At 34.3% G+C, this 25516-nt stretch overlaps 1 protein-coding gene across 4 annotated transcripts; it reads left to right on the top strand.

The window, feature by feature from the left end:
* Positions 1 to 1466: 1466 nt before the first annotated feature.
* LOC110456677 (leucine-rich repeat-containing protein 74B-like) lies at positions 1467 to 22890 on the top strand. 4 transcript variants are annotated; one of them, XM_021507550.1, is made up of 14 exons: positions 1467 to 2136; positions 10880 to 11197; positions 12252 to 12439; positions 12622 to 12729; positions 13063 to 13156; positions 14099 to 14148; positions 14794 to 14872; positions 15260 to 15345; positions 15826 to 16020; positions 16353 to 16448; positions 17418 to 17678; positions 18675 to 18760; positions 19314 to 19373; positions 22131 to 22890. In XM_021507550.1, exons 1-14 carry the CDS (start codon positions 2106 to 2108, stop codon positions 22306 to 22308), a joined length of 1830 nt encoding a protein of 609 aa, XP_021363225.1. In that variant the 5' UTR covers positions 1467 to 2105; the 3' UTR covers positions 22309 to 22890. The 4 variants fall into 4 exon arrangements, with proteins under 4 accessions (XP_021363225.1, XP_021363228.1, XP_021363226.1 ...); XM_021507553.1 differs by lacking the exon at positions 19314 to 19373 and adding an exon at positions 21389 to 21439 and having other exon boundaries at positions 22131 to 22216; XM_021507552.1 differs by lacking the exon at positions 1467 to 2136 and adding an exon at positions 9582 to 9661.
* Positions 22891 to 25516: the final 2626 nt, after the last annotated feature.

The raw sequence follows: 25516 nt of genomic DNA, 5'->3' as shown, positions 1-25516 counted from the left end.
AAACACGAACTCGTCGTGCCTTTCCTATTTAAAGTACTTAGGTTAGTCAGTCAACTATGACGTGATCTATTTTATGAGCTATAATGATAAGTCCCCACTTTGAGACACTTTAAAATGATAACAACGAAGATGACGATGATGATGACGTAAACAAGCTGTGCACACATATTCTATCCGTTCACTCCTAACCATCTATATCTCCCAAAACAACAGCGAAATTAAAGAAACCCCATTCTTTTACTTCCTAAAATCTCACCTTTATCGTACTTTGAATAAGAATAAGCAACATGCAGTCTAGAAAAGAAGTCTTAATTGTATCGATTATTTAGACCACTAGTAATTAATATGAAAGTTGATCATGCATATGTCATCGCATTTTTTGTTTGTTTGGGTTTTACGTCCTATTATTATGGTCATTTAATTATAAGGACGTGCCAGGATTTGGTGGTGGAGGAAAGCCCGAGTTCCCGGAGAAAAAAACACTGCCCTACGGCCAGTACCTGACGACTGCCCCACGTTTAAATAAAAATTACAAATGAAATACAAATATACTTATAAAGATCAACTCGACTTTTAATCATGAAATACTTCATTTTCAATTGCCACTCAACAGCTCCTTGTACACACTAAACGTTTACATTAAGATCTACATTGGTGATATGCATTAAAGTTTACAATTATTATTTAAGTTCTTAAGCTGTGTATAGACATGTATGTTAACATTTCCTTATGCCTCTTTAATATCTCTCATGTATAAAATGAATGAGTTGATTTGGAAAAAACCTATTGTTTAAACTTACAATAGTCGTTATGAGACGAACTAGTTCTTCTATTCGCATACTTTAGTACGATATCACGAGAATGATTTCAATATACGATGGTAATTATTTTATTTCTACGTATTCGCCTTTCTGTCCAGTTTTCCTATTAATTACCAGTACTGTGATTATAAGTAAAATCACATATTAGTCGTTTGATCCCGTTCAGAGACACATACACAATGCATCCAGTTGTATAGATGAACACAAGCTAGTTGGCACTTTGTGTGGTGGTAATATTTAGCTTTTGCAGGAGTGAATCATGTTACACCCAGTCAGTGTACCAGTATGTGCCTCGATTCTTTATTAAATGTCGAGTACAACAACTTAAGATTATTATGTATTCATAAACAATGAATCGCTTTTGATTGCTCAAGGGACCTTGAACGCACCAGGTTTCCTGACATGAAAGGCGTGAATGTGTTATTGTTAATACCGGGGTCTTACCTACTTCTCGTTACTTATACAATATCATCTGTGTATAGTAATATAATCAGATAAAATCAGCCTTCACTCCTTCGACTAGTGGATTAAATAACAGTGAATTACTGTGCCTGATGCAATTGCTTCACTTTAAATAAGTACATCGTTGCTAATGCGATATGGAAACTGCTTAATAAGATTTCAGTATTTCCTGAATCACAGTCGAGGCCCTGACTGACATGCTGAAATCGATGGACCGCATCGACTATTTAAGTCGTTAGTTCAACATGGTTTAAAGGTCCAAGTCAAAATAGACCGACGGTAATGGATGTTTTTGATTCCCCTACTCAACTCGGTTAATTCTGAAAAGTACGTTTTGAATTTTTGTCTGTCATTCTTGTTTTCACCTGAAACGAAAAGGATTTAGTGTAAATGTTAGTAGAGTTAAATATACACTGTCGGCACAATATATATATGACGAATGAGTTAGCCTGTAAACGGCGTCAAGTGATGTGATGCCACCCTGACTCAATAGACAGCTATTAGAACAAGCTATGATTTCCCAACCAACGTCATCGGAGCCGACACACATACCCGTTTGACGCCAATCATGGATTTCGTTGACATACGGATGTGTATTATGATGTCACAAAATGGGCAAGGAAAAACATTTGCAGTGTAGTAAACATATTTTGAAATATATGTGGTGGATTCATGAGTGGACGTGATTGCTTGCCATCACTTAGATGTTGATTTGACATGTTCTATCATTAGTACCTTAAGTACCAATACAAGTGTCACAGGGAAATCTGTCCGATAGGACTTGGATAATTTCTACAGTGCAATACGGAAAACCGGATTACCATGGCAATGGAAGAAGAACAATACGATGAAGGTTTGAATTTTACATATTTTTCAAAAGTTTTTTTCAAATTATTATCTTTTCCCACAAGAAAAAAACCAGTTGATGCTAATTACTCATGTGCCTCATATCAATTGTGTGTGACTGCATTGTTCCTCATTAAGTCGATTTAACCAGATAAGCACTTATCCATGTTTAACCTTTTCCCCCGCACTAAATCAAATATTGTAAAAGTGTTTGAATATCACATGTTGATTTTGATGTTAAGTTTGGTGGGTTAGAGTACTCATGATATTGCTAAATAATGTGTTAATATTTGCAGACGTTAGATTAATCAAATTCATGGTTTTTTTTAGGCATATTTAAAGTTCATGCAAGTGTTGGCATGTATGTTAATTCAAACGTGTTGACATGTGTGGTCATAAATATACAAGTATTTACCTATATGATAATTTAGAAGTGTTGACCTATAAGGTAATTTATAAGTGTTTACCTATATGGTAATTTACACGATGTTGGGACCCAGTGATAGCAATCTTTATAACCTTTGTCAACATTTTTTGCAAATTTGCAAATTTCTGTTAGCAGAAATATCAGGTGTGTTTAGTGTTTTCAGGCGATCATTTTGATCCCTTTAGTACAATATTTGGGTTTTAGTGCAATAAAAAGTAGGAAAGTATTGCATATGTTTTATATGAATATCACTTTTTTGGAAAAAGTAAAAACGAAACAGAGCGAAAAAACGAACAAAATGTCATTCAAGTCCCAATATTTCGGCCTCCTGGCCTTTTTCAAAGGTGGAAGTCAACAATTGTTTGAAGAAACATCCGTCTTGCTTCTTCGGAAATAGAGGAAATGATGTACAAAATGTATGACGTCACAATAACTCGTCGAATCTATGACGTCATAATAGTACTCAGTATAAACGGGTGTTACAGTACTATATATGCTCTATTCCACATTCCATATGTATGATTTTTGAATAATACTTTGTAAAAATATGTAATAACTAAATGTATGTTTTTTTGTTTTTCGTTCTACATTATCGGCTTACTTAAAATTTAAAAAATATAGGAAAACATGAAAAATATGCTTCCTTTCCTCTGAATTTCAGTGACCAATTCTTCCCACGTTGATAGTGCCGATGAGTTAAGCTTTGCTTTCTTAAAGCATTCAGAATGAGTTGTACTAAATTTTAGTAAGAAATATTGTTTTTAAAATTTCATAACGTGTCTGTGAGACCATATTGACATAAATATGCACACACAAATCAATAGGAGGCCAGTCAGATACCATAGTCAGAGGTATCGCTATGCTATAAAATACAGTCATACTATCCCAACCCAATAATCTCCTAAAATCAGCTATCCATGGATTTCTCGGGTAAGTACAACAAGAGGCCCATGGGCCTTAACGGTCACCTGATATATTTATACAATAAACAATAAAACCACCTTATTAAATATATAGCATACAGATTTAAGACTAAAAAGTATTTGAAACTAGCACCTCTGATTCTAAACAAGAAAAATGAAGAAATTTTAGCACACTGACTCCTTTGGGCCCCACCCTACAGCCATTGGGGGTAGGGCTGGCTCAAAATTTTCAAAGTATCAAACTGTCAACTCATGGTTATAATTCCAATCAAGTTATTAACATGTAATATTCAAAGTATCATTTGCCATAATGGAACCATAATACATTTTGCGCCCCCCCCCCTTCCTCAGGGTGTAAACGTGAGACCCGAGGGTCATAAACCTTTAGACCCTGCCATCTATGAAGAGTGTTTGATTCTACCATATCAGGGTCGTTGAGAAGAAGATTTTTGAAATTTCAGTCAATTCAACCCTTTTTTGCCCCATCCATTAGCCCGGGGGGTCAGTCAGGGCTCATATGTGCATACTATCAAACTGTTACGTATTACTGATAATGCTAATCAAAATTGAATTACTTCCAATGGAAATTAAATAAATGTTGGTCCAAAATGTGATTTCCCTGTATAAACTATAGTAAAGTTTACCCCCTCCCAAGCGGGAAACGTGAGACCCCAGGGTCATGAAATTCACAATTTTGGTTAGGTACCTTAAGACCCTTCAATCTGTTAAGAGTATTTGATTCTACCATATCTGGGTCTTGAGAAGAAGATTTTTGAAATTTCAGTCAATTCAACCCTTTTTTACCCAACCCATCAGCCCCTGAGGGTCAGTCATGGCTTATATGTGCATACTATCAAACTGGTACCTGATACTGATAATGCTAACCCAAATTGAATTACTTCCGATGGAAATTAAACAAATGTTGGTCCAAAATGTGATTTCCCTTTATAAACTATAGTAAAGTTTACCCCCTCCCCAGGGGGAAAAGTGATACCCCATTTTGGTAAAGCACCTTAAGACCCTTCCATCTATGAAGAGTATTTGATTCTACCATATCTGGGTCTTGAGAAGAAGATTTTTGAAATTTTAGTCAATTTGACCCTTTTTGACTTTTGACTATTTTGTTGATCGTTGTCCATGGAAGGTTCCTGCAAAATTTCATTGAAATTGGTTCAGTGGTTTTGGAAAAGAAGTCGAAAATATAAATTGTTTACGGACGCACGACGGACGACGGACGACGGACGACGCCGGACAAAAGGCGATCGCAATAGGTCACTTGAGACTTTGTCTCAGGTGACCTAAAAACCTATGTTATGTAAGCATAACTAATGCCCATGTCGAGATGTTGGTGAAAGGCGTACCTGGAATGAATTGATAGCTGTTTTATAACAGTAATATTGTGATATTAAATTAAGGTCATATAGATTAATTATTTTCACACTCTCTTTGTATACATAACCCTTGCGGCTATTGTAAAATATTCGAACGTAAAATGGCGACGATTCTCTATTAGCCTAATCCGAATGATTCTTATTTAGATAAATGCTAAGTGTAGATTGGTGGTGTTTGTTGACTAAATGCCATTTATTTACGCAAGGTGTCAGCCGTGATGTGTATTCTATGATATAGCGTACAGTGGATAGTGTGACGTTCTCTTGTCTGTAAAATCAGGGCTTATTTGGGAACTGTTGACGGGATAATCCGGTTAAGCTTTACATAAAACCTGTTATTTGGCTAACAAATACATATCTATACGGTCATATCTGGTAGACATTAATATAATCTCTCACCCCCTTGTGGGTTAGATCGGGGAATCTCAACCCCAGGGGAAGATTCTTAAGATGTCAAACACCAGGCTTTGACGAGTGTTTGGCAACTTAAGAATCTTTCCCCGAGGGTTGAGATTTCCATATCTTACCCACAAGGGGGTGAATTATTTTTTTTCTCTTACCTTGTTCTCACAATGTGTATCCTATACACAATATAATGATAACGTTACAAGCTAAGTTCAGGGTTGACGTGACGTTGATGGATTGTTGACCTTACGTAATTGTATTGTTGAAGTGACGTCATACCATTTTTATGAATAAGGGAATACCCCCGTCTAAACCCTAGGGTGAGACAAGGAAATATCACAACGGTATAAGTGCGTATACATCTGTCCAGAGTAATAGAATAATAGAATCGTTCACCCCCTTGAGGGTGAGACAGGGTAATCTCAACCCGAGGGGTAAGACTCTTAAGTTGTCAAACACGAGGCTTGCCGAGTGTTTGACAGCTTAAGAATCCTACCCCGAGGGTTGAGATCACCCTGTCTCATTCCCAAGGGGGTGAATAATTATTTTTCTCTTACCCTTCCCTATTTACCCACTTATGTATTTTATATAGACGTTACATCAATGCAAGACAATGTTGATGTGTTACGGCTGAATTGTCGACGTGACGTCATTGTATTGTTGCCGTGACGTCATGGTATTGTTGCTATGACGTAATACAATTGTTGAGAACGTGCAAAGAACACATGGATCTTGTCTCAACCCTAGGGTGAGATAAGAAAATCTCACTCCGGTAAAATGGTGAATATCCCTGTCCATGGTAAGAGAAAAGGAAATCTCACACCGGTAAAAGTGCGGATACATCTTTGCAGGGTAAGAGAAAAGGAAATCTCACACCGGTAAAAGTGTGGATACACCTGTCCAGGGTAAGATAAATAATAGACCATGCTGAAGATGCCTGATATCTGACCTCGTTGGTTCGGCCGAAAATTGAAATCTGGACAATATTATGACAGCCTACGTGTGCCAGTGTTGACAAAGAAAATAACAAGGTTCAAATGGCAAAACGTTCGATTTCTGTACTACCCTTTTGTGGTGATACTATCGAATTGAAATCTAGCTGAAACTTCAAAGCGAATTCGATATTAGTACGACCTGTTTATACAACCAGAACGACTTAATTATACCTAGATATAAAGATAACAACACTAGTTTATGTTACCGAGATTTAGTCGTTAAAATCTCCATTAGCGTACGGCACATTAACATATCATCGGAGTCACCGCTAAAAAACTATTAAAATCGTGGAATTGAAATTATCATTATTTTATTGAAATCGTGACCAACCTCATTATTTTTGTATGCAACATATAAACATTTATTTTTTTATGTAAAATTAATGTCCTCGTTTTTGTTGTAGCTATATTTGGTATGTACCAAACACAAAGTTTGTTCTTGTTAGATATGATCGATCACTAAGTTTTGATACATTTAAAAAATCCACCCATATGGACTTTCATTAAGGTAAGAACTAGCACAGCCTACTTTTAAATACAAGTATTGTTCGCGGTTACCTTGCTCGTCAATACATATTTGAAACTATACTCTTAATCCGTTTATCAAATGAGCCATGTGAATAATATGAAATGCATTTGTGGCGTAACTAAATATCATGTTACATATACTATTGGTATAATTTTAGCACTTTTCCTGAGAATGTTAGATTACCGGTCAGGGACATTGTTGAAAGGTTCAAAATATCTTAAATTATGGATAAACAAACATGACATTTACATTTATTTTTAAATATTTAGATATTTTCTTCAATCATTGATATCCCGTCTTTAATGTGATTATCAGAGGCTCTGATATGTATTTCACTTACAAAATATATGTTGATATTAAATGACACTATGGCAAGAGTACTGGTAATTGATCGCATTGCTACGGACGCTAGTACTAGCCATTTGGAGTTCTTTCCTATTGTTATTAGAAGATAGCTATCTTTCAATGACTGGGTATATTAGGATAATTACATGTAGACATTATATTTTTTCTCAATACCTGTAAAGTATTAACAGAACAACTTAAACATAGTAATAGCTGGATGGTAAATTCAACCTAATTGTTTTAGTACTAGCTGCTGTGCATTACCCGATGTATAGAATGGTATAAAGTTCCATGTTATTTGTCGGTTTCTGAATCAATTACCATATCTGTTATTTTAACAGTATGACAGTTAATAAAAAAAACCTCAGAAGATGGTATTATTTTACTTAATATAAATTGTATACATTTGTAGGTAGTTGATAGTTGATGTCAGCACATTATACGTAGGTACATTGTAGGCCGTGCGTCGCCAGTATATAGAAAAGATAATAAGGAAGAACATGTTTTGTTTTACTTACTGTAAAAAAAAAACACCAAAAAACAACAACAATATATTTCAACAAGTTTCAGAGTAAAACTCACTGAGATGTAAATGATTATGCTTAGTGAAGTTTTCAAAAATTAATATACCTCAATTGCAGATCAAATATTATATTTCAACATGCAGTTTAAGAGTGAAAATCACTTTGATTATACCATTACACATCATTATTCAGTACATTTATATCGTTATAGCAGCACATGTCGCTATAGTAAATACAATGTTTGTACATCAGTATATCGGTATGTATCATGATAGGAAATATATCAGGATTATCATTACATATCGTTGCTAATAACCCAAAAAGCAGGTACACGTTTCAACCCTTTAAATACCACGCACATGCTAATACCATGTAAACAGAATTTCTACATTACTTAAGATCGAAGCAAATTTAGTAACTTAAGTGACTTAAGTGACAATCTCTTCAATATTAATGCCCTAACGTTTAATTATAATTCATGAGTAGAAATTCATTTTCAGCACCACAGATCAATCTTATATCAATGACTTCACAAGTCGTCGGATTAAATTTACATACATTATATACGATAGGGGAAAAATTGTGGTGTCTACTGATAATTTCAAAAAGTGTGGTATCCCTAGATGGTAGATAAAATATTATAAGTTAGTTGCGAATTACTTATCAACTACGATATACTCGCGTAACATTTCTGACAATGCATGTGATATGGAACTCATTTGAAAATGATATTATACCAAACCAGTAAATGCTATTGAATACCGTATACAATATATAAGAGCAGGTATATTTAAATACAGAAATGTACGAGTCCTATATAAGAAGGGAAATATTAACTGAAGCTTCTAATTAAAACCGATATACAAAATACCTTTAAAATATCTGAACTGGTGTTGTTGATATACTCACATTCAGATATACAACGCATACAGTAAAATCTACCCACCAGATTGGTTTTCTAGTGTAAGGCCTATTGTTGATATCGCTAGAACAAACTATCGCGGGAGGTAATGAAATTAATTTCTTTCAGTTTATTTCATCAAAAATGAACTGAAACTTATTTTCATTGTTCACTTGACGCATATGGTTGCGCACAGAAATGATTTTATATGTAACTGACAAGTACATGGCCATTAATCATTAATCTGGTACTATACATTGACACTTTGATATAAACCGCTATTGAAATTTCAGGTTCAGTTATGAAGGACAGTGTGCTGTGTTATTACACAGCCCAGGAAATTACCCAGTGTTTAATCGATAATTTGTATACATGTTTCTGTTATAAATATTTACCCTCACCGCCCCGGACATAATAAAGAACGGAGAAACAAATCGTTGATGCGGAATGCAATGTTAGTCGTTATACAGGTCATTTCCACAGGAAATATACAACATTGTACGCATAGGTGGACATAGTAGTGGTGGTAGAAATGATTTATTTAAAATGATTTTCTGCAACTCTTTTAAAGTAATATGTATGTACCGTGACATTTCGTCATTTCATTTACTTAGTATCGGTAATTTCTAGAGAGGATTACATGCGTATTAATGTAAACAGATTTGTAATTTATATTATTTAATAAGTCTGTTTTGATTTGAGGTGACTAATTTAAAACTCCAAAGCGAAATTGATTATGTTATACGTACAAGGTGTTTATTACAACTGGTTAATTGTTAACGCAACTTAAGTCGCACTCTAAGATAGATGTAAATACATTGGATTATACCAAAACACATAAACCTTATCCGTTAATACCTCCAATCTTATTGTTTGTGTTAGGTCCAATACTACATTGATCTTTAGCCTCTATATATGTGGTTTGTGATCACTTGGTCACCAGGTTAAGACATTCATCAGAAAATGAAACTCCGAGGAACAGGTTGAACAGGAAACTGGACACGTTGACGGTGTTCCTTTGAACACGCCTGACAAGTGTTGATCGGTGTAATGATTCAACGGGAATATTATTACTGAATCAAGGGACCTGAGGTACGCTTGTGAATGAGACGCATCATCAACGCTGTGAATTTCTCTGTGGATCTTTATGTATTCTTAATAGGAGCGTAAAAGGAACATACAATGTTATTTGTGTGAACTTGTCAGGTCAAGTGTATACGTCAATTGTTTTTCACGATATTTATTAAGAATGAAATGATATCGACAAAATCCCACACAAATCTGCAGGCCTCATGATATTATAACTAGTACTAGCTAGTGTTAAATATATATGTCACAACGTTATTCAATTTTCTTGATTTTCATGTGTTCTAATTGAGAATATTTAATGTTGTCGGCGTAAACTTGTCTGGTCAAATTTATGTTATTAACTCAAGCTATTTTTAAATAATCAAATAATCTCGATCAAAGCACAAAGACATTTGCAAGCTTCATAACGCTATATAGCTCCAGTGTTAAGTTAGATACAACGTTACTGGGTGACGTGTAATATGTTTACAATCTTTACGACAGCTTGTACTCTGGGTGTTGATACGGAAACAATACTCGTTTTCAAGTACTTTTAACAGGTGATAGTAACAGGACGTAAGGGACGTCATTTATCAGATGCTATAAATCTTCTAGATAGTAGCTTTATTCAGGACACCGTCTACCTATAGTGTGTTTTATTTACACCAAAAATCCTGTACTCATAACGATATTGTACATGTTATTTATAAACATATTTGTAACTAATTGGTACAACTATAACTTTATCTGTTCCTTGTCAGCGTCCATGTTGAACAACTGACACCTGCTTTGTGTTAAGCGTGAAGAAACGATATTTCACCTTCATTGTTAATTGTGTTCAATTTGCTGATAACATAGCAATTGAATAAGCGCTTTGCAAGTTCTGCCGTGCTATTTTTTCATAATTACTGGCTTAGATGCACGTTAAAGCAATATTTATTTTGTCCATATCATCCATGCTCCAATCATTTTGTCGTTATAAGCAATATATTATTGCCTTCCTACTTTTTGGTTTACCTGACCATGAATGCTAAACAAATTGACCCTATTACTCATACATTTATCATGTATAACTTTGCCGTTACTTGCCGGAAATTAACGCTAATTATCTTAACCTGTACATTGATTTTGTTATTTTTGTCCAAATCACCTGTTATTTAATGCTCTATTATTTTAGTTTTACCCGGATTGTAATTTTGTCGTTATAACTAGTTTATTCATTCATTTTGTCGACATTATTAGGCTTTGACCGAGAAGACAGCGATCTTTCCCTCATGGCTGACGTGAAGTTACCTCCTCTTCCCTATTCTCCTTCAAAGACAATTTCACGTAAACAAACATCTCTGTCTCTGGCATCACCTAACAAGAAAGATGACGACAAGGATGCTTTCTCGGCTATTACACCTAAACCTGAAACGGTTAGTCCTCCACTTGAGTCCCGGAATCTATCTCGGGCGTCTTTCAGACCTCCGCTAAGGAAGAGGAAAACAAAATTTACGTTTGAAAATACTCCAACATTTGATCCTAATGAACCGTACGATTTTGATGAAGATGATGAAGGTAAGTGAGACGTATATTATAAATTCTTAATATTTTTTTCATTTCTTATTTTAAAGATATATATATATATATATCAATATAAATATTTAATATTGTGCATATACATTTAGTCTGTGACACATTTAAACGTTTTCTTGGTTACCCCCAACCTAACCGGGAACAAATATTACGGTTAGGTCTATAATCAATTATCAAAATGTTAAAATACATTTCGTTTAATTATTATCTCTTAAGAATGAGATTTTTGGTCTAGTGTTTCATGATCCGGACTAATAATAGCTAGTGCAATTACAGTTCGTGCAAACACGCCTGATTTCACTGTTAGTACATTTTTGTTACTGTTTTCAAAAGCTGGAAATTAATCACCAGATTTATTTGATTGATATACAGGAAATGTATTTTATAGACTACCTTTGTTTTCGACATTTTTCTAATTTTTTTTTATTAATGATTGCATTGTTGATAAATATAAATAATTTGGCATAAACAAAACAAAAAGAAGGAAAAAAAACCCCACAAACATACAAAATAAATGTGTGATTAAGATATTCAAAAAAAAAAATGGAATATTTTTTGTCGAGATAACTAATTGGTGCTGTAATGTTCCATGTTTATTGTGGTTTATATGATGGCGTTAGTGTGATAGCATTAGTCTAATTCATGTACATGGTTCAAACAGCTTAACACATGGATTCTGCCACCTTAATAGACATTCCAAATATCCATCCTATATTTCATACGAATGTAGTCTAGAATTTATGCTGCAGAAAAAGATTTCTGCCGAAGATTTGACTTTATTAAAGATGTCCATCATTTGGTAGGTATTGATAAATTGAAATGTATGCTAAAAGGTATGCATTGATAAAACTAACATATACTGAAAAATACGCAAATTAATTTTTGATATCGACATTATGCGTCTTCCTACCTAAGCGAGATAACTTAACTCAAATCCTGACCTTAATGTAAGGTCCTGACATATTGGAGTACGAACAGTTTTTTAGACGTCGACAACAAGCTTATAACTTTACATGAAATATCATGTTTTAAATAGATATACCAAAAACGGAGCGTTATGCTACACAGATTGAACAATCCCGTGCATTATACCGGAAGTCATGCAAACGAATGGGGTTAATTCCAATAAAAAAAGTCCTTCAGCAGTTTGGCCAAACGGTGTTCTCAATAGACGATCTTCAGTTGTCAGCCCGGGAACTCAAGACCATTTTCGTCAGTATCGCGGTAAGTATATGCAAAACATTAGAAAGATGTGTTATCGTGTGTTTTATGTTGCAGTGTTGTACATGATTTCTTGTGGAATTCTACATTGTTGTATATATTTTCTATGCAAAAACACACACCGTTTTACGGTGTTGTACATGTTTTCTATGTTCAATGTAACATTGCTATACAATCTTTTTCAGAATGGCCTTGACATATTAGAACTTGATTTGTCCGGAAACAAACTTGGGGTGAAAGAGGTCAACTACCTTTGTCAAATACTGAAAGCAAACAAACATCTAAGTGCTCTAGTACGTATATCAACATATCATCCAAAAACTGCACAGCAAGTGTGTCGTAAACATCAACTAAATTATTTTGGTTTATATGCATATGGTCTGTGGGTTTGAATATAATAGTTTACATTTCAAATAAACATCTGGTTAATTGATTAGGATATTCTTGAAACGGTGACAATTTGATGATGTTTCAACAAGTAAATGATTTTTTTTATTCGAGTTAAACATCAAGTTTTACTTCACTACCACATTTTATCCTGTATGTTCTATATCTTTATCTACATTATGAAGACACGGTTAAAACCACCGACAACACTAATTATATAACACCTTTAACTTTGTTAGATAATGAGAAAATGCAACCTTCATGGTTCACCAATGAAAAACTTGGCCGAATTCTTGTCAACGTCATATACATTACGGAAACTAGATTTAGGAGGTAAGTGAGGAGCATCTGACCAATGTACATATTGTTTAATAACATCATCAATCTACCCTCAAAAGTAGTAACTATTGGTCGCTTTCCCTTAAACAGGAAATAAAGAATGCATATTTCTTATTTCTCCTAGTTAGTAGTTACTAAATGTTTACAAAGTTTAAAAACTCTGTCACGTGATTCATCGTGTGTGTAAAATACAGCTATTATTTTAATTGTTTATTTTTTTAATTTTCCCAATCATGTTTGTGGGTACACTGTAAATTCATTGGGGATACAAATTGTGTATACAACTGTTGATTAATTGGGGATACACATTGTACATTGTATATAAAACTGTTAATTAGTAAAGGGTATACGATGTTTATATAACTCTTAGTTATTTTGGGATACACCAAGCACATACAACTGTTAATTAATTGGGGATACACTATGTACAGGTATATGAAACTGTTAATTAATTAGGGATACACCATGTACAGGTATATGAAACTGTTAATTAATTAGGGATACACTATGTACAGGTATATGAAACTGTTAATTAATTAGGGATACACCATGTATATAAAACACACGTATTTTCTCTTAACATGTACAGGAGTTAAGTACTTGACAGTAAACAACAAACAGTAATCAGGAAATGTTATAAGCAACTTAGAGTTCCTAGAAGGCAATGTAATCGTTAACAAACTAAATGGCTTTAATAACTATACAAACTGATAGTTTAAAACTTGGGTACTTCAAATATCCAATATGTTAATCCTAATTTTACTAGGTATTTTCGATCAGTAGATAGAACGTGCAATTTGCTGTTTCATAATACCAAACATCTAATCCATTAAAATTGATCAGATTTACGTCAGTAACAAAGATAACTTCATTATATATACATGGTTTGTTTTCTTCTAATGTTGATTTTTTTTATCCATTTCTTGTGTTGCGCAGATAATAACTTAGATGACAACGACGCCCCACATGTTGCAAAAGTGATCGAGGTAATTAGAAATGCTCTTGGAATAGTACAATGTTAGAACAACAGGGTTTACTTCATTGTTTAATATTTGTCATAAAGAACTGGTTATGTGAATTATGTTATAACAAAAGGTTGTTCTACTCCATGTATATTCACATCATGCTATACATACGTTTCCTTATTGCTAAGACCAGACTTATCAAGTAAACTCATTACTTAGACCGAATCAAGCCCTTTTATAGACTAAACCCTAAGAACAAATCATCCACTTATATAGGACAGTGATTATACCGAATCAATCACTCATGTAGAAATTCTTATTATGCCAAATAGGTGTTATAGAGGATTTACTTTCCTTTTAATAGCCTTATAATGTGGTTTTCAGATTAAGGATATTTGGTCGGCTCCATTGTGGAAGCTTATATATCAGGCAAAATTGCTTATTATGTTTTACTGGCTGTATTGTTTCCAGTTTGTTAGCTGTAAAATGTAAATCACAAAGAACATTAGCTGCATATTGTTCTTGAACTATGAATTCATCGAGAGATATCACTTGCCATACAAAATCTTCTATATGTAGCAGTCTTGATATAAGTTTTGTCATATAAAACATAGATTAAGACACATCCCCAACATCAATTTGATAATCATGGGTTTTTTGTTTTAGAAAAACGAAAGTATCGGTGATCTGATTTTATCACAGAACAAACTTGGAGAAAGCGCCATCATGATTGGACATGCCATTAGTAAGTAGGCGATGTATATCTGTGAAAGTGTTCAGAAAAACAAATTGGTCGTACAAGTATGAATAAAACAAGACCTGTAGGTAAACAGTAAATCATAACCAGGTCCAAGTTCAGGGTATAGGAATGTATTTCTGAGTTCAAGGTGATGGCTGTGAATTCCAAGGTCAAGGTTAAAAACTGAAAACTGAGTTCCTGGTTCAGACAGTGATTTTAGGTTCAGGTATAGGACAATGAATTTAAAACTAAGATATCTACTGATCGAATCAGTTTTGTTGTATTAAGTAAAATTCTGTGCATATTTACGAGTATCCTATTTCTTCGGTTTTGGTACATTGTATAATGCTAACATAAAACATTAGATAACTAGTTGATTTCCATTAATTACAGAGGAAAACGAGATAATGGTCAGTCTTGACCTGAGTTGGAACCACATACGAGGCTATGGTGCAATAGGGGTAGCCCAGGGATTAGAGGTGAGTGGTTTATTTGTGTCATCCACCAGATCTAGAGGTCATGATATTGATAAAATTAACTACCAGTAAAACTTTTTATCACATAATGTATTGTGCTATCCAGTGAATATACCATGTCATATTTTTTGGCGTATTAACCAATGTAATATTACCTATCATCCCTGTGATTGGTTGTAAGTTTAAATTGTTTCGACTGTGACGTCACGCTTAGGACAAGAACATGACATCACAGACACGAACAAATGCCACAAATTTTGATTATGTGATATAAAAATGATTATGTGATAAAAACGATTTTTTTCTGTTTAGCTCGCCAGAGGCTCGCTAAATTGAAATATTCTAAGACTTGTTTCATAAATCTCAAATGAAATGGAAACTCATGTAAGATCCTGTATATGTTACGTATGATACAAAGTATTGATGTATACAGGTAAACACTGATTTACAACGACGCATTTGTTTTGTACAATTTATTTTCAGAAAAACACAAAGTTGACCACAGTGAATCTAGCTTGGAATGGTTTTGGATTTGAGGGGTGTATTGCCTTGTCTCGAGTATTAGAGAGCAACTCCTGTTTGATGAGCCTCGATCTGGCCAACAACCGTGTACATCCGCCCGCTCTGTTTGAACTCCTTAAAGGGTTGGAGAAAAACAAGACCCTGGCCTCCTTAAGAGTAAGCTATAATTTGTAAAAAAAATCGTGCGATGTAGATAATATATTGAGTATCCTTCATTAATTACATCAGAAAATAGAATCGTTGAATGTCATTTTACAACTATGACAAAATTCTGTAATAATAACTTTGAGGCAAGGGGAAATAAATATAATTGCATATGCTTTACCAATTGGTCCCAATATAGATCAAGTCCCCTTTCAATAACATCAGACATATATGTTCTTGTATTCATTTTAGCTTTAACTATACCCTTTATATGATTTGCCGATAAACAAACTGGATTTTGTTATATATTATGTTTTATATTTTGGTGAAATATTCTGTTCTAGCTAGCACATAACCCAATTACTGCCCCGATGTCCACCATCGTATTGAATCGGTTACTGCATGCTAAGGAAAGCAGTCTAACGGAATTAGATATCGAGGTAGGCAAAGTTTGATTTCTTTAGCTCTTTTATAATGTTTTCTGTCGCAGTTTTCCCCACAGACGTTGGTTACATGTGTTGTTATCCCCCGTTTTCACCGAAACGGAGGATATTAATTTGAGTTTGGCCGTCTGTCTGTCTGTCTGTCTGTCTGTCTGTCTGTCCCGCTCCGTTTCCGTCCAATAACTACAACAAATGTAAACCGATTTTCTTCAAACTACGTCACTGGGTTAAATGCCTTAAGGGCTCGGTCAAGTTCGATGACCATTTTCAGCGGACCCCATTTGGCGGAGTTATGGCCCTTGAATAACGAAAAACATCATCTACCGTTTCTGTTCATTAACTCTCGCAAATATTATCCGATTGTTTTCAAACTTAGTAACAGGGTTCAACGCATTAAGGGCTCAGCCAAGTTTGAAAACCCCTTCAATCAGTTGCAGTTTCCGCTTAATAACTCTAGCAAATATTAGCCAAATTCATTTAAACTTGATAACAATGTTTGTGTTCCCCTGTCTTTCCACCCATCTCGGGCACTCTTTGGTTTTCGTGTGATAATTGATGTAGATATTGTTCCAATTCCGTACGCACATCCAACTCATGCTAAGTTTGCCAATTGATGTGATTTGTGCATATTTACGAATATTCAATGAGGTATAGGGGTTTTTGTTTCTTCAAATTTCAAGCTATAAATTATGTCAGCACGATACTCACTTGTTTAAACCTAACCTCAATAATGTTAACCTACAATATGTCCTGCAAGCGGGGTATATACATTCCACGAATTTGCTTGTTAGTAAATGGCTATAAACATGATCATGCTTATTTATAATAACAACCGTTTGACAATAGTCAGATGTTTTAAAGTTAATTGACTAATAGCTTTATACAAGAGACCTTTACATTTTAGATTAACTTGAATAGTAATTTAATGGATACAATTATCATTTCAATGTCTTTGCCTGTTTCCAGGGAGTTGTTGTGGACAAGGACTTCAAAAGCACACTCGAAGAAATACAGAAAATCCGGATGTTTATAGTGCGTTACGATATGGCACTGCCTCTAAACAAAGCCAGGGTTTTCAAGGCAGATTCTAAGAACATTTTTAACATTGATCCAGTCAGGATCCTTTTCTTCATGAAGGAACATCTTCGTACCATTGATCTCTTCCTGAAGATTGACAAGGACAACGATAACTCACTTACAAGGGAAGAGATGCAGTTTGCTTTTGAGGTAAGCCGATATAGTTGAAATATACATTTGAGAACATTTTTTGATCATTTCGTCGCTTTTAATATTACATTTGATGCATTAAGAAATTGGAGGAAAATATTATTTTAACAAGTTTCATGAAGGTGGTCGTCTGAAGCATATAGTACACAGAATATTTTTGTATCGGATGTATATCATATTCAAAAGATGTGTCACACATATTAATACAACACGTATAATCTGATGTTTTTAAATATATTCATTCAATAATTTATATTTATAGACAAAAGCCATCACATAAAAGATACGTTAAGCGTTTCTTCTTTCTGAATTTTGTGTATCTATTTCTTTATGGCTTATCTTACAATGTACTGCTTTTCATTTGTTCATAGAATTTAATATAAGTAATATACTGATAGATAGACACAGACAAGTGTTGGTAGGTTCGATGTTTTCCCGATCAATATGACTGTGTAATAATTGTAGCTATTGTAGAATTCAAGTGTTGTATTATTTGAGTACTTTATCATCTGTGGTGCTGTGTTATAATTGTAGTTATTTACAAGTGAATTTGATGTTGTACAGTTGGACGGTTACCTCAACAATATCCCTGTGTAGTTATTGTAGTTATTTACATGTGAATTTGATGTTGTACAGTTGGACGGTTACCCCAATACTATCCCTGTGTAATTATTATAGTTATTGACATGTGAATTTGATGTTGTACAGTTGGACGGTTACCCCAACAATGTCCCTGTGTAATTATTGTAGTTATTTACATGTGAATTTGATGTGGTACGTTTGGACGGTTACCCCAACACTATCCCTGTGTAATTATTGTAGTTATTTACATGTGAATTTGATGTTGCACAGTTGGACGGTTACCCCAACAATGTCCCTGTGTAATTATTGTAGTTATTTACATGTGAATTTGATGTTGTACAGTTGGACGGTTACCCCAACAATGTCCCTGTGTAATTATTGTAGTTATTTACATGTCGATTTGATGTTGTACAGTTGGAGGGCTTCCCAATCAGCAGTGCAGCATTAGACTCCGTCATGGGTTATCTGGACACAAACAAGGACGGATCCGTAGATCTTCTGTAAGTATCAACATTCTATTCCACATCTTATATACGTATCGCATAATAATAACTCGTGTGAATTAATTTTACACCTTTCAATAATTTACTTCACTTACTTTTATTTTCTGAGTGCCTGTTGGGTTTGGTTCTTGTCAGCTAACGTTTAATTAACATTAATTCATGTCCTCTTATCATAACACCCTGTTTCAATACTCACTATTGTATATGTATTGCGAAATATGCAATTTGCAAGTATAAAGAAAAAAAAACGTTTTTAGAGTAAGGGGACCTAATGCCAAGATATATTTTGTATTAAAGTTTTCGATGTATGACGAATAGCATAGTTTAAATACATATCATGCCATATGTTTTGTCACCTTATTTTTTATATACTCCGGAAAAGTGTTAAAGATGGTGTTCAGTTTGATATAGCACCCTCAACTATTTCAAATATTTCTGTTTTAGCTCAATCGACTGATGTTATAATAAAAAAGAATAAAGACAAAAAGTCTAATATATTGTTCACTTGATCATGTACTAACCAACTGACAATTACTTACATTACGTTAAGCATCGATAGGTTAGAAACCGGGGTGAGAAGGATGGAGCGACTGTACCCCGGTACTTACAGGTAAAGGAATACCCGTGCATTGCATGCTATGTTGACGTTGTGATGCTAGATAGTTTTTGTCAAGCTTTATTTGTATATTAATGGAGAATTTTGTTACCCAAGCCATCTTCTCTATCATTAGCGGTATCATTCTTCTTTCAATATGTTCGGTTATGCTAAGTTTACTCCTGTTTACAATCGACCATGAGTTGATTATATGCTAACTGTAATGCTGGATTTTGACTCGAATATTTCGCCTATTATCAGACAATAAACGATTATCAGTCTTTAGGGTGAATTGGTCGTAGATTTTAACACGATCACTATTTTCGTTCAACTAGCTATACTAATTTTGAATTGCAAATTCTCAGATATAGGAAAACTGGATATGTAATATTCTACATTTTACATATATGAAGCTTGTGATATTCTGCATTTTCTTTTAAGTTTGCAATATCTTACGTTTTTTGTAAAGGCAGCATGTAAAGTTCTACATTTGCTTTTTACACAGCTTGCGACATCCTGTATCTTTATTTATGAAACGTTCTATGTGTCTGTCCTATTACTATGCTTGTTCACTTTTTATTAGTATTTTAACAGGCTGTGATTTTCTATTAATAAGCTCGTGCTATTCGCTTGAAAATGAAGCTTTTCATATTTTACATTTTTTTTTTTGAAATAACTTCATGTTATTCTGCATTTGTTACTTATTAACATTTCTTAAAATGTAGTTTGCTTTATTCAAGTTCTCTATTTATGTAGCACATATTCTACGTTTTCTACATATGAAGCTTACAATAATCGCCATTTACAATGGATATTTCTACGAAGCTTATTACATTTTTTAGTTCCGTACGAAGTACAATTGGTGAAATAGCCTTGATTTATGTTCCTTATTAAGATAAGATTATAGATAACCAAAATAACCATGAGTAACATCAAAAATTAAACCAAATTTGATATGTGTCAAAAGTCAGCATAGTCTAATTTACATAAGATTGTGCATATATAAGCATTTATGACGTAGGGAAGGAAAACAATGTCAAATGCGAAAAGTGTTATTTACTCAGGATTCGTGTTATATAATGCCCAAATCACTTGATCATAGAACTAGCACTGGCAGATAATGTGAGACACAATAAACTACAGTAACGCTTGTGTGCAACAAACGTTCCTTCAACAACATGCCGGCACATACTAGTGAAAACCGGATCCAGCCATTCTCTACTGCTCTTCTTAAATGTCTTATCTAGTGATAAGTGAAGAAAAATAGAAAAAGTGGAAAACCAATAAGTGCCTTTGTCTACCATGACGTCACTTATTTGCTGCTCTATCATATCCTCAAATTTTGCTCCATATTCAAATCAACAAATCGACTTTTCTTCTTGCAACGTGTGCAGTTTTTTTTCTTCACAAATTAATGTATTGCATAAGAAGTATCAAGTATTGCACAGGGTTACCGTCCAAGCGTGTGGTATCTTGGTACATGGCAAATCAGTTATATAGCTTGCATTTATAATCTAATATAATATAATATATATTATTGCAAAAATATATCTCCTTTTTGTCAGGTTGGTGTGTAAACGTTTTCTCCTAATTCAGTCTGTAAGACATGTACACTGTATCTCGTGTTGAAAGGGGCGTGTCTGTATTAAAATCGTAAATGGTAGGGGTGGTCTTCAAAAACTCATTCTTGTTAAATGAGGTTGGCCTGCCCTGTACAACTTCTCTTCTGAGTATCTCGGGCTGGACTGTCGTAGTTCTTCAGCCTTTAATGGGAGTGGTATGTAAGCTTTTTGCAACTAGCCATTCATCGGTCCGTCCTGTTACGTGGCAATGCTCAACTCCTCTTCTGTTTAATGCCTATGTCGACTCGATGACAGGTCGCGAAAAGGAACTTTACTACAGATAATCATAGATTGTATGTTTAGTCTGTGTATGTTGTCTACGTTGTTGACACGAATTTGTGCGAACGTATGTATTGTGTGTACTGCATGCTGCCTGAATTAGTTTTGACTGCTTTCTTTCTTCCATAGTCTTCAAAAGATGAGAGAAGAAAACCTTGCAGTTAATTAATGTAGTTACCGGTAAATTTGTATGTGCCTCTTTTGATTGACGTGTTCCTAACATTACTTAACAAGAAACATTAGTTCCCCTTTTTACAATCTTATCCTGAACACGTGTTTATGATCACAATGTAATTGAAACCTAAAGCTGTTTGTACAAGAAAAATTCATAGTGTCTGAAGTTTCGTTGTTTTGTGGCGTATATCTAATATTACATCACGCAGCATTGTCTGTTTGGAAAGTAAGTTTGATCATTGTTCGGTTCTGTTTCGAAAAGTGTATTTGTCGTTCAATGAATGTACTATGGTGTGTTTTGTTTTTTATCAATCGTGGAGGATCAAGCGAAACTAATAGTTAACATTGATTTCAGCTAACATTTCGGTATATCTTTAAATGTGGTTTTGTTTCCGTGCAGTTTCCGTTTGTATTCGCATTATAACCTATGAATGTACGTGATCAACATTTAAGTAATATCAAGTTAGCTAAACTTTCTCTATCATTTTTATAATGAAATAAAGCAAAAAGGACGTAAGAGAAAAAGATTAAAAAAATAAAAGATTATTTGATCAAGAAATTGAAGTATGAGAATGACGCCTGAATTATATTTGAAAATGGCTACATGTCTGATATGAGTAAATGCGTCTGAAGTAAAGAATGCTATTATATATTGGTAATGGGATTCTTTATAATTTATTCAATATTTTTATTTCAGAGAATTCATTGCGGGTGAACGAAAACTAAAACGAAAACTTATCCAGGAAAGGGAGGAAGCTCGGGCCGATTCCCACCTTAACCCTCAAACCAAAATCTCCGGGGACAAAAAACAATATTCAAAAGCCTTTGGAGCCCCTAAAGATGTCAGAAGCCCGCTTCCTAAAAAGACAGGCTGATGTGAATGTGTCAAAATATTCTAAATATGATTTAATTTATTTGAGGAAGAGTTGAGATATTACGAGTGCTAAACAGATGGTATAAAAATTTCCACATTTTGAAGTCCGTTTGATTATCACTTAATATAAAGGGAACGTCACTAAAGTGGCAGTCATTCTGAAGTGAAAATTGTTAAATTGTCATCATACACGCAATTTATGTGGCTTAGATAATGCAAATATATACCCGATTGGTTAAACGTTACTTTAGTCAAAGAGCAACTATCATTATCAATCTTTCTAATTTAATGTTAATTAATGTAAAAAATTAAATATAGGGATTTTAGAAAGGCAATGTATGTAATTCAAAAATTCTTCATTACATTAAGTCCCTTATTCACTAGGTAAGATTCAGTTCTTAAACATCCTAATGCATCATTGCTTTATCATTTCCCACTTTTGTGCAGGCTCATATAACACTGCACTTATACTGAGGTGAGGTCGTGCTGAGCCGAGGTTACAGCAATTGTGTAAAAATTATGAATGCTTCAAAATGCGTCTTAAAATTGTGATGAAATGAAAATAAAATGCCTATTCAAAATATAGAGAATATCTTGTGTTGTGTTCTATAACCATTTGTGAGATGTCGAAACTTGATAGGATGAGATGCAAATAAGGTTGTAACCAGATTGAATTATGGGAACAAGCTATCTTTATTTTAAAATTATCTTATTCTTATCGTGATTTCATAAACAACGAAACCTGTTTACAGATAAGCAGGCCTATAACTTAGTTGAAGCAAATATTTGGAAGTCGCCATAACAGCTGAAAAAAACAATGATTTTATTAAAATGATAAAATATCGTGCATAAATTCTCAGGTAACTTATTTCAGGTGTTTTTTTGAAGATAGAATCAGTTGGGGTAAGACCTTATACTCTACCGAATTTATTTGTTTGACAACAACACTGTAAAGCTAAGTCTAATGCAGAGACTTAAACAGCTCGATTATTGTTACAAACTAGAGGGGTACGTTGATTTTATTGTTGAAGAATATGCATTTACCTCACAAGTAGTAATCGAGAGAAAACTAAATCTTCAAATAATTTACACATCAAATCTCATCAAACGCCTTTTAATAAATAAGGGAACTGAATATCAATAAATAAGTGTTTTCCGCGATGAGGTGGGATTGAATGTGTTCAGTAATTATACGTAGTTCTTAGATATTCAGTTATATTTTAAACGTTTTATTGATCGAAAAATCATTCGGACTTATTGAATATCTGGTATTGAATGGTCCTCACCCTTATTAATATTTGAAAACAACTTGTCTTATTATTATTTACTGACCATATCACACACTTATCTTAGTTTTAATGTTATGTATGTGTTATTGACAAGATAAAATGTTACATTTAGCACAAACATTTTATCTGGAGATCCTAATACAGCCTAATGCAGTAAAAACATTTTGCAAAATGTAACGTCTTCTATTGTCAATATCACATATTTAAAAATAATCTGCTTGCATTTTGTCAACCCGCGACCCTTGGCTCTCCAGCCCGATGCTCTACCGCTGAGCTGAAGGGATTTCCCTACAGCTGACGCTTGTAACGCAACCTAATCAATGCATATATTTTACACCAGTCCTCCCTTTTTTCTAGCACCAACCCAGGTTCTTCGACTCTTCGCCAAGGGTTCTCCAACCTTGAACGGGGAGGGTCAACGGCACCGATATGTAATAGGACAAGGAATAGTGATAAAGATAGTGCCGTCGCTGGGGTTCGAACCCGCGACCCTTGGCTCTCCAGCCCGATGCTCTACCCCTGAGCTGAAGGGAATTCCCTACAGCTGACGCTTGTAAGGCAACCAAACAATGCACATCTTTTACGCATGTATATTTTTGGGGGAATTCTGAAATGGATGTAATTGCACCTTATCATTTATAGCCCAAATTTACTGCGGTGTCGCTTGGCCAGTTTTATAATTCGTGAGTTATTCTAATTAATACTGAAATTCACCGAAGTTGCATCACTTTCCGACATTCTGCACAGTGGTATTCATAACTGGCATTGGAAGGCGAGAACTGGCCAGAGCACGACAAAGGGAGACAATTGAATGGTGATTTGTACAAATGTTTAAATGGTAAAAACTATCAACTGTAGATAACAGTTAACCACGGTTACATTCGATGACGTTGGGCAACAATAAAAGCAGACGAGTGATAATCATTGTTATCTACCCAAAGTTTCTTCTCCGATTCCAAACCGAAATTTTCTACAAGGACTTGAAAACCCTACACTCTTGTACACACTAAACGAAAGTACATCACAAACTTGTCTCACGGTGTATGAACATTGTGTCTACAAGCGAAAACTAAATGTGGATACAGAAGGCGCATTAAAAGCCAATCATTCGGGAATGAAATTTCAAAATAAACACAAGCAATGTCAAGCATGTTTTAGTCAAATAATCCAGAAAGTGACAAGGATTTGGTTTAAATTTTGTTTTATTCAAATTTTTTGACAATACAAATGTACATTGTAATACAAATTGTACATTTTATTGCCGTGACACTTATGTCAATTTGTTACCTGCTTAATAATCAACTTTTCAACACTAGCTACAGGAATGAAGTAATATGTACAACAGAATAAATACGGGAATTTGGGAAGGGGTGATGGATTTGTATGCTGTGGAAACCAAGAATGAATAATATATCAATATACATGTGAGCATCAGATGGTATTGTGGTTTGTGTGATCCAAAACAGATTCAAAGAGAACGACATAATACTGAAACACAAACAAGCTATCAGAATGTTGCCAAAAAATCAATCGAACTGAAATATATTGGTGAAAATGTCAACGCCATTTTCGGCATTGACAGAGGGCACAATGTCCGCAATCTGGAACCGTTGACACTTTCCGCTATTTTACGGAAAGTGGCGACGGTTCCCGGATAAAAACGTGACGAGATTGGGAACTATTGTTATACTGCTTTCGCACTATCTAGTCGGCTACCTAATAACGTTTCAGGTTTTCCTAACACAAGTCCAGGTTCATATCAAAATGATCTAGTAGCTAGGTATGTACGTATCGAAAGAATCAGAAAGATGGCCGCGTCAATATTTATTAGATATATAGGCCTATCTGTTTTAGCTTCAGGCACTTAAATCTGGCACAAATTGCAAAAAAACGCCTTGATGCTATGAGTGCAAATAAATC

This window comes from Mizuhopecten yessoensis, unplaced genomic scaffold (genome assembly GCF_002113885.1).
Source record: "Mizuhopecten yessoensis strain PY_sf001 unplaced genomic scaffold, ASM211388v2 scaffold8821, whole genome shotgun sequence".
NCBI lineage: Eukaryota > Metazoa > Mollusca > Bivalvia > Pectinida > Pectinidae > Mizuhopecten > Mizuhopecten yessoensis.
Note: the sequence above shows the minus strand (reverse complement) of the source record. Positions and strands in the feature narration are given on the sequence as shown.

Coding starts and splice junctions, on each gene's coding strand:
- LOC110456677 (XM_021507550.1), top strand. CDS start 2,106: ATGGCAATGGAAGAAGAACAATACGATGAAG. Junction 14,149..14,793: donor ATGTTGCAAAAGTGATCGAG/GTAATTAGAAAT, acceptor TTTTTGTTTTAG/AAAAACGAAAGTATCGGTGA. Junction 16,021..16,352: donor AGACCCTGGCCTCCTTAAGA/GTAAGCTATAAT, acceptor ATTCTGTTCTAG/CTAGCACATAACCCAATTAC.